The 10,528-nt window shown below is 42.9% G+C and overlaps 1 protein-coding gene across 1 annotated transcript; it reads right to left on the bottom strand.

Moving 5' to 3' along the window:
• Positions 1-9,686, bottom strand: reep2 (receptor accessory protein 2). The gene is made up of 8 exons (XM_010735599.3): positions 9,351-9,686; positions 7,570-7,642; positions 6,008-6,084; positions 5,589-5,709; positions 5,364-5,477; positions 4,242-4,422; positions 2,827-2,993; positions 1-2,436 (listed from the first exon to the last, which is right to left on the bottom strand). Exons 1-8 carry the CDS (start codon positions 9,380-9,382, stop codon positions 2,365-2,367), a joined length of 837 nt encoding a protein of 278 aa, XP_010733901.1. The 5' UTR covers positions 9,383-9,686; the 3' UTR covers positions 1-2,364.
• Between the last annotated feature and the right edge of the window lie 842 nt (positions 9,687-10,528).

Here is a 10,528-nt window from a genome sequence, read left to right as displayed (position 1 = left end):
CTGATTTAGTTTCCTTTATTAGTAGTTTTATTACTGATACATGACCTTGTTAGATATCATTGTCCCAGCACACATACTCTAATCCTTTCTGACATGGAGCTTTGAGAATTGGCACGGACAATAAATAAATTAACATCCCTGTATACACTACAGATTTTACACAGAGAAAATCACAAAATGTAATATGCAAAAATGGGATGAACACAAGATAAAAATGCAGGGTCGTATCTTGATAAGATGTCTTTTAATTATGTGCCGTCTTCTTTTTATTCAGTGCAATTAAACATTAAATTAAAAAGAAAAAGAAAAACAGGCTGAAATTCTTTTGGCTCAAAAATACTCCATAACCAGTCTGGGTAGATTACATAGCAGGATGTGAATGTACAAACATCAGTTCAGACTTAGCATGGAGATTCCCACTTTGTGATAGAGATGAGTTAAAATGTCTTAAAATGAAAAGACAGAAAAAGAAAACATGTTAAAAATACAAAAAAAAAAAAAAAAAAAAAAAGTACATACTAGTGAAGTCGAAGCTCCTTCCAGTTTCATAACGGTGACGTCATAATGATTTGACAAGACTAAGAATTTAAAAAGAAAGCACACAAATTATTCTTAAAAATTAAATGTATTTAAGCTCAGAGAATGAATAAGGCAAGCAAGCTCTTACTGTATATACAGTCAAGGTTACTATTTACATCATGTTTACATGTCGTTTAGTAACTTTGCCAACATTTGAGGTGAGGTTTGTCTCCCCCTACTGGTTCATACTAGTGTCACACTGTAGACAGCAGTAATGAGTACAGAAGTAGTCTCATGCTTTTAAATCTCTCATCACTTAGGACCAACCAACCAGACAAGCCCGTCCCAGAACCAAAGTCCAGTGTTTAGAAACACCCACAGCCCGGTCTGATACTCCCTCCACCTCTGAAACAGCACGGGGATGAGAAAACAATTCCTCACAGTCTCCTGATGTTAGTTTTGGTTTAATCATTTCCATATTGCTTTACTTAATCCCGGCTTCTAAGTTTGGTAGAAATACTATAAAGAGGCAACCACACAGCCGGATAAAAGGAGTGAGAAGATCCAGAGATATTTCCTCACGTTGAACACAAACAACATACAGGTATCACTACTGTGGTGAAAGCAGAATTGTTACCTCACAAACACCAGCAACTTTTCTATGACTACTGTATTTATTGGGAGAGAGCTCAGTTACAGCGCTACCTTAAGAGGCCCGGATATGCACAACTGATCATACTTGGTACTAATATCACGTGACCAAAAGAACTGGATCAAACAGGAGTGTAATAATGAAATGATTATGGATGAATATAACCCAAGACAGTGATGTCTAGATGAAGGATAACTAAGCCAACACTAACAAACCACTTCATGGTCAGTACTGTACATGACTTCAAAGTCACATTTAAGGTAGGGGGGGGTTTGTCGTGAGACCTTAACTTAGCAGAGCCAGACTCATTCAGTTTACAGAAGCTAAAATTTAAACTCCAGAGGCTGTGAGGCCAAAAATGCAGTCACACAAACAATAAAATTTAGACAGTTATATTACTAGGACATGGTGGTGGCTTAATGACAAATGTGGGAACTATTAGGTCTGAAACGGCAGTAAGGATGTCTAGAACGATCAGTCAGTGTAGGCCATCACCTTCTTCCGCCTCAGTTAAAAAAACAAAAAAAAGCAGCTGACAGTCTGTGCTCCGGAGACAACAACATCTGAGGATTTCTTCCATCAGCGCCAGGTTCCAGATAAGGACCCAGACTTGAGGAGTATCACAGAGGACATATAGTGGATCCAAAAGGAGCGAAGAACGTGATATTTTACTGGAGATACTTCAATCAAAAACAGCCTCAGTCAAGAATGCCACAATGTTGGGAAAAGAACGTGAAACACTGCGATCAACGAGACTGAAAACTTTAACATGGCCAGCTTATGTTCTCACTGGATATGGGGACCTACGTGTATGTCAGGAGGTAAGAGGAGAAAGGAGCAATTATCAAACTAAAAATAAAAATCATTCATAAACATCCCCGACTGTTAAACCAGAGATGAGCTCACAGTAATTAAAAGACAAAATATGCAACAATCCAGCTAATCCACCTAAAAAAAAAAAAAAAAAAAAAAACAGATCCCAACCTAAAGGAGGCCACATACTGCTAAAAACCAAACCTGCACTTTGCTCGAAAAAACAAACAAACAAAAACCAGCAAGAGTGACACATTTTCAGTGCTTGATATATATATATACACAGTGTATATGTGTTTGTGTGGAGACCAAACAGAGGAAGAAGGCCCTGCAGGCTGTGGGTGGAGCGAGCACAGGCCAGTGGAAGTGGACCGCAGACCTCATGGTGGCGTCTCTGCATTGCTAGTCGTGGTCTTTTTCTTTGTAGGCTTCTTTACCGTCTTGGTTTGAGTCTTGCAGAGGGAGGAGGAAATTAAGAGTAATTAATTGAGTTGATTAAACAAACAGAAGGCAAAGAAGGAGAGAGATGACAGCGAACGGTTTAAAATGAAAGGCTCGACTGAAGGTTCCTTTTTCCCCACTGAAATGATATCAATGCAATATTTGATATGTAAACCACAATCAGAATTATTTGGAACTGGATACGCTGCTGAACAAACTGATATTACCGAGTTACTGAAGATGATTTAAGAAGTAAAATAAGCATAGATAAATGTTGAATGTTGCCATTTGGAGCTGTAGGATCAACAGGAAATGATGCATCCAGCATTGGAAACCATCAAATGGATCAGCCTTCATTCATTCTGTTTTGCTCTCAGTGTGTGTGTGGTCACTGGTCCTACCTCTGTCTTAGCAGCAGCAGGTTTCTTGGTTGTCTTGACAGCCGACACTCGTTTAGGGGCTTTTTCTGCCACATCCTCGTCAGAGTGTTCGGTCCTTGTGTCCGATTGGTCAGAGCTGTGTTGGGATGCCGCGTCGTCAGCGAGGGATGTGTTGGTGAAAGAACGGGCTGCAGGATGAGACAAAAAAAAAAAAAAAAAAAAAAAAAAAAAAAAAAAAAAAAGAGTGGTCACCCAGTGAGAGATAACTCAGGGTTCAGACTAAAGCAAGAGAAAGATAAGAGAGTCCAGAGAGAGTGAGACAATAAGGGCCAAACTTTACTCACTAACTGGCCAGTCAGAGGTCTGTATTTCCTCACCTCTAAGCCAATGTGATTTATTCTACAAACATTCAAACGCAAAATAGATGAAACTCTGAGGCCACCCAGTGGCCACGTTTCAAACTACAGTTTATTTCCACAAGTTTTTAAAGTCGGAAGTCACATTACAGTATCTGGATTTTGTATTGACTTAGCACATTTCTTTACCCAGACAGAGTACAGACTGCTGCTGTAAGTAATCTGGACCCCAAAAGGGACTCCCAGGATGTCGGAAAACAAAACAAAGCTCTTTCACAAGGATTGAAAGCCACGAATTCAAATTTTAAACCGTCTACACTCAGTGGCTCCCAAACTTGGTTTTGTTGTAAGGGGTCACAAGATGAACCGGAGCAGTCATGAGATGATTAAATGGATAGGAAGGAGTAAAAAAAAAACATGCGTCACTACCCAAAATGATGTTTCATTTCATTTTCATCTGACAGCGATGCATAAATCACCTTTGCTAATGTCTGATGGAGGAAGGAAATGTGCTTGGCACATTAATTGGATAACAAGGATAGACATAGTGCATTTTGGTTATTAAAGATTTTTCACTGTTGTGTTCTGGCTTTCTGTCAGACCAGGTTTTGAAGTTGGACATGGTTTAAAATGTGCCACATCGCCTCGTTTGCTCATTGTTTCACCGTCTCTGTGTCTCTCTCTGTATTCAGTTCACAGATCGTCAGGCCCACACAGCCAGCCAGCCGGCCGGCCGTGTAGTGAGACACAATGAGCCCTCCTTCCGAGCCTCTCCTCCCACTGGAATCACATGCTTTCACCCCCCCGACTCCACTCCTTTCTCTGCCACCCTGCAGTGCTTTAAATCACATGACTACTTGGCCCAACTAGCCCCAGTCCTGCTCATAAATACAGGAAGTCCTCTGTGTAACACTGCAGCCCAATAAACACACTGGACACACAGTGTGTACGTATTTATGCTGTGTGTTATGTGTGTGCGACTCCATGCTTCCCTTAATGAAGATGAAAACTGATCATTGCCTGGTGTGTGTGTGTGTGTGTGTGTGTGTGTGTGTGTGTGTCTTTCTCATGTGGCCTTACTCTGCCGTGCAGTGGTGCTCTTGGCCCGGGGCAACGTGCTGGCTCCTGAGCTCATGTCGTCCATGGGATCCCGTCTCATGCGAGCATCCGAAGTGTGCAGAGCCAGATCATCGTCAGCATTGATGAGAGTCAGGTCTTGCATGCTGAAACTCCGCAGCTTGTCTGACAGCACTCCCTGCCCCTGAGCGTCACAGCAAAACCACAACACGGACATGTCAGATATGTGACGGCATGACTCACATCCTTGACGGAACAGGTAATCCAAATATTATTATTGTTATTTTTCTGACCATTTCAATGACAATGAGCCAAGAAACTCTTGACCGTATCATCTAGAGCTGCAATGATTAGTCCGTTAATTGATTAGTCTGACACGTATTCTGTTTCTTTGTTTCATATCATTGTAAGCTGAATAATTAAAATAACCTGAAAAATTTTGTTTGCATTTGCAGCTTTAGCATAAAATGCCGCTCTGCCAAGTGGGCGTGGCCTCAGCACAGCACAGCACACGCCCCCACAGTCCGGGAGCTGAGAACACTGCTCGTTACCTGATTTTGACACCCAATTTCATAAACTTGTTGTTATTTTTGATCATTCAAATTTGGCTGGGTGGTTAATAACACTTTCTTCTTTAGCCTGACCAATTCAGAACACAAGTTTATTTTGACTTTACATGGACTTTAAATGTTCGAATGTCCTCCGAGTAAGTGGTTGGTCGGATCCGTTTGAGGCCTCGGCACAGGAACATGAACAAAAGTGCGAAGCCTTACACGTTGAGCAGAACTAGTCCTGTGTGGATATGCACAGGTGTCATCTCGCTGTAGCCATTTTGCTATTAAAACACATGGATATAGCAGCACCAATAATTCACCGTTTGCGCCAGCCCGTCATGACAGGCCTCACCTCGAGGCTGCTGCCCTCCCCGGTCAAAGTTTCCCCACTGATAAAAACACACGTGAGCGGCAGCACGACAGCATTTCATTTGGATTCAGACATAATCTCTACAGATATGGATCTAAGATGGTAAGACTGAACAACGCTAATGAAGATATTACAGACATCAAATATGAATGAATCGGACGGTGTTATTAAATGATAATGGCGTCTAACTTCAGAGCTCACCTTGGTGGCTGCAGTGACAGCAGCGTTAGCAGCCAGGTTAAGACCCCTCTTTCCAAACCTCATCATGGTCTCATAACTCCTGTCTTTGGCCTGTGCGATGTACTCATCTATCTCCTACAGCGCAGATGAATGGGAAGAGAGATGCAAGAAATCTGAACATTTCAATGTGGATGTTTTTATTTACGAGAGATACTTCATGACTTCAGAAGATCACGTCCATAGTACCTTCTCTTTGTTGGACAGGGTCGGGTGGACAAATTTGCGATAGAGGACGCTGGAGCCCTTGGTGTACGGCGACAAGAGCCAGATCACAAAGGCGATCTTCAGCTCAAAGTAAAAAGGAAACCTGAGAAATAAAATACAGAGTCATACATCAGCAGCAGATAAAACAGCTCTGAGGAGGCTACAGACACCAGACGTATGACACACAAAGACACAATTAGAGAAGCCAAGATGATGATCTGACATATAAAAACATTTTATGATGTTAAAATGAAAATAAAAACACAACGATCATTGTACTAAAAATATCAGGAACACTCAACGCTAGATACACACATGAATAAGTCTATTGATATTATATAAGTGGTTTATTCATTACAAGCTGGTTGGGGGGGCTCGATCATGAGCATCTCCTGACTCACCATGATAGGAGCAGGTCTGTGGCCGTCTCTGCTGTGGTGAACAATGCAAATACTATCCAGTACATCATCCACTTCACCTGAACACAGGCACACACACACACACACACACACACACACACACACCAGAGGTTAGTAGAGAGATAACATCACAAAAATAGCACAAGAAAACCCACAGCATCCAGCATACACGTGCCGAGACACATGGTGCTAAACAGGCAACGCAGCAGGCAACAACATATGTTTGAGTCCCCTCACATCACATCAGTATGGATGGTTAAACTCGCAGAGACAAAAGGAAATGTGTCAGAGTCAGTGGAAATACATTGCCAAACTAAACTGGAGAAAACACAGCGCGGTAATCAGGTCACAGGCATGCGGCCATGTAAAACACGCATAGTGCTGACTCATTCGACTCATTAAAATAAATCAGACGAGAGGAAAGGGGGATAAAAACATCAGGTCTAAAAATGGCGTCCTCCACTCTCTCTTCCTCCCTCCCTCATTTACTCCTTCTGCGGCCGTCTGCTTCAGTGGCATTGAGAGGGAGAGAGAGAGAGAGGGGAGGGGGGTTGCCATGGTAACCTGCCAGGAGGATACTGCTCTCCAGTGCAAATCTAGGCAGAGGGCCAGAGCTGCTCCTCCTCCTCCTCCTCCTCCTCCTCCTCCTCCTCAGTGATGAGCTAAGCAGGGAGGACTGTGACTCTCAGCCAAAGACAGACTGGGAATCTACCGTTTTGTTTATTTATTTTTTGTTTTTTTTAAAACCCTGGTTTCCCCTGGCAACACTGGTTATTACATCTCAAAGTAATAGTGAAGTTGTGTTAGATACTCCCTATTATTTACTTCATAATGCTGCCAAAGCCCAAACTCTTCTCCCAGATCAATGTTACTGTTTAAATACTCAGGCGTGGACCGTGCTGAGGAGGTTTGGACATTTGAAGGTGCATCGTGACAAAATAAAGTGCACATGTTAACTATGAATCATTTTGGTATGAAGGGATTGGGTGGTTTCAGCTGTGGGAGTCACATCAGTGGCTCATAACTTTAGCCTGTTTCCTGTTTCTTTTTTCTGTAGAAAGAAATGTTTAATGATTTCCTGTCCAGTTCATCTTCTTGGGACCCATCACACTCTTTGCAGGTGTTCCTAATTCTTCTTTTATTCTACATTGTGTGTCCAAAATGTTGTTTTGTTCATGTACAATAAGTGAAGTTATTACAGTGCCTCGGGAACCATGTTTCATGAATGTTTGTGCGCACCAGTTAACTGCCATGCCATGTTTCTGACCTTGTCAGACCTGATCATCATCATCATCATCAAACCGGCTTTATATTTTGGTAAAGAATCTGAGCGATGATGGCAAACATCAAATGAGAAATACACTGTAAATAAAGTTGTTGTAAATAAAAGTGTCCTCCTATTCCGATCCAACAAAGTGAAGTGTGCGCCTGCAGGTATTATATTCCTTTCTCAAAAAGCCAACAGTGGCCTGAAGCATAATATTCCAAAACTCAGACAGGGATCGAACGTGGTCTACTGCTATTTATTAAGAAGCGATACTCACATATTCCTTCACGTTCTTCGTTTTGACGGCCTTGTATGACGAGTATGCTGGATAGAGCGTCCCAAAGGCAAGGCTGCAAAAAAAGCAGAGGAGCAAGGTCAGAGAAAACATCCTCAGGGTAATGACTGACACTAAAACAAACGTATTCCAGTGTAAAAAGCAGGTTACCCATGTTTGCTCTGAGCTTATGTAAACACACGTAGCCCTCCGGATTATTGTGTTAATTATACTTAAGCAAATTCAGTCACTCTGAATGGTGACGCTACAGTAGTCAAAACACACAGGCCTCATGATCGGTACAAAAACATATAAAAAAGGAGATCATGGAGTCAGGAAGGCTGCAGCGAGATCATGTGGAAAAATACACAAAAGCCTGCCAGAGGTGGGTCACCATGTGTCAGTCCACGTGCAGACTGGGACGCTGTGCACACAGGGCTGTGTTTTTGGATGTGCGTTTGGTGGCATCCTGTGCCACTGTGATGATTTGTGCTGATGTGACAGGACGCTAAATGCTGAGTGAGGGGACAGCAGGGAGAATACAGTTCAGGAAGTCACTACTTTGTCTGTGTGCCCACACCTGCCTCTGTTTGAGCAACTGATTTTGACAGAAGCTTGCACTCCCAGCTGAGCATATCTACCGTTTTCCCAGGGTTTAAATAGGTCTTCGGTTTCCAGTGTGTGTCTGAGCCGTGCAGTCATGTGTACAGTTCCTCTCAGCTTAGTACAGTAAGCCGAGGTGACTCTTAGAAAAGACCTCTAGGGGAGCAGACGGCCCGTGCCTCTTTGTGTCCCCATCTCGGGTTCATTTCTCATAGTTTGAGGGCGTCCTGTCCTCTTCGTTGAGACTCCCAAGGTCTCCCAGCTGCGCGTTTAAATGACTGATGTATGTGTTAGATGTGCAGCAGCCATTATGATGCATATCCAGGCACATTGTTTGTGCAGCGAAGTGGAAGAGCCAGCTGGAAGCCGCTAAAAGTAACCGTGATATCCTCTACTTACGTAATCCACGCAAGCAGAATATCTATAGGGATGAAACATCAGAAAACGGCTACACCTGTGACATGATTACGTTTGAAGCACGGCCTCGTCGTCACAGATATCCTGAAACTTAAGACATAAGACGACACAGAGACACTGTAGAAGTGTCTGCATTGGGGACCGGCATGATGATGATGATGATGATGAGGACAGCTGCTGACTTTAGTTGAGTCATCCCACATTGTCGGGATGTGGTGGTGTGCACAGGTGGAAGAAACCAAGGCCTGACCTGCTGATCACAGCTAAAAAATAAAAAAATAAATAAAAATACACAAGTCATCCACCATCCATCAGTCCATGGACACACAGTCTAGTCTAGCATGGGTGGATGGATGATGGATGGATGGCCTGCTGGGCCATCACATACACATACAGATATATTCAGGCTGTGTTAAGCACTTTATTATTCAGCAGCTTGAATAACGTGGCCGGCTAACAACTCCCCATTATCTGTCAGGTGGTAACCGGCTAACCAGTTAGCTCCTTACCAGCTCCTGGATGCAGACTTGCACCGCATTGTAACGGTTTTTAACGGTTTTAACGGTTTTAACGGCTGCTGCAGATTTATCTGGCGGTTCATTTTGCACATTTGGTGAAATTTACCAACATAACACGGACAGAAAATGGATGACAAGAGCACGCACGGAGCTAGTTGACGCGGTCAACATCAGGCGGTTGATGAATGGAGCCGCTGCTGCTGTTAAACGGGGCCACAACACAACAACAGCCCGGCCCATACTCACACTACTATCCTCGAAATGATCCACGACACCATCGTGCTGGATGGATGGATGGATGGATGGATGGACCGGGCCGGCTTCCTGCTTCTTCTTGAGAAATGTAGTAAGTTAGCAAGCGGGCTAGGTGCCCCCCATTCCCCTTCAGGACGTGGTTTTGTCGTGATGTGAACCGGGGTTAAGAAGAAGAGGAGGGTGGTGTTGCTGCTGCTGCTGCCTGTCCGCTCCGCTGTGTTGTCAGGTGGGATCAGAGCAGCCGAGGATGTGCTGCAGTCTCTGGCTCCAAGCTGCTGGAAAAGGCGGTCTCTTAAAGGGCCAGAGCACCCCACAGCTGCTAAATGTGTCACTTTAACTTGAAACATGTGCTGCTGCTCCTCCTCACTCACATGATCCAATGAGCTCAATTAATCCGTGCAAGAGCCAGTGGATAAGTGACCAGCAGATCAAATAGAAGACACCTTGTTTGTAATGAAAAAAAAAAAGATCCCTCTTTGTTGGTTTAAACTGGATTCATGCTTGGTAATTTAGTACACTCAAGCTTCCCTGCCCCATTTCTGTGATCTACTTACTAATTCAGGCATTTACAGTGAAAGATAGGCCACACAGGGCAGAACACAACCTGTTTTCAACTCAAAACTAACTTGATTTACATTGTGTGTACATAGAGCTAATGGAAAGTTTCCAGTAATTGGCTGTTTTGTAATGATTTTAACATGTTAAGGAACATCAAACATTTAAAAAATGAGAATCAATGCATTTTTGTAAGAATAAACCTTAAAGGTCCAGTGTTTTCATTCATTTATATTAACCCTAAAATAAGAATCATTCATGAGCCTTTATGTCTACAGTCCTCCATTTTGACCCATCATGTTTGTACAAACCCAGAACAGACAAATCAAACACTGACTTAGACTTTCACAGGTTTTATTTCCCTCCTTTGGAACAGGAGGGTGAGGCAAGTGGTCTTCAGTTGTTTGCTATCTCTAACTTCACCACTAAATCCAACACAGTGCACCTTTGAGGCAACATTTGAATCCAACTCAGTTTAAGATGAAAATACTCATAACCCAGTGTGTCTCAAAGTTTTTACTCCACGTACCATCTCAGAAAATATCCATTATGACAGAAGTTAACATACAGCAGCACAGTTAACTACAGATTACTCGTTAACATTTGTTGAATCT

Source organism: Larimichthys crocea, chromosome I, assembly GCF_000972845.2.
Source record: "Larimichthys crocea isolate SSNF chromosome I, L_crocea_2.0, whole genome shotgun sequence".
Taxonomy (NCBI): domain Eukaryota; kingdom Metazoa; phylum Chordata; class Actinopteri; family Sciaenidae; genus Larimichthys; species Larimichthys crocea.
Note: the sequence above shows the minus strand (reverse complement) of the source record. Positions and strands in the feature narration are given on the sequence as shown.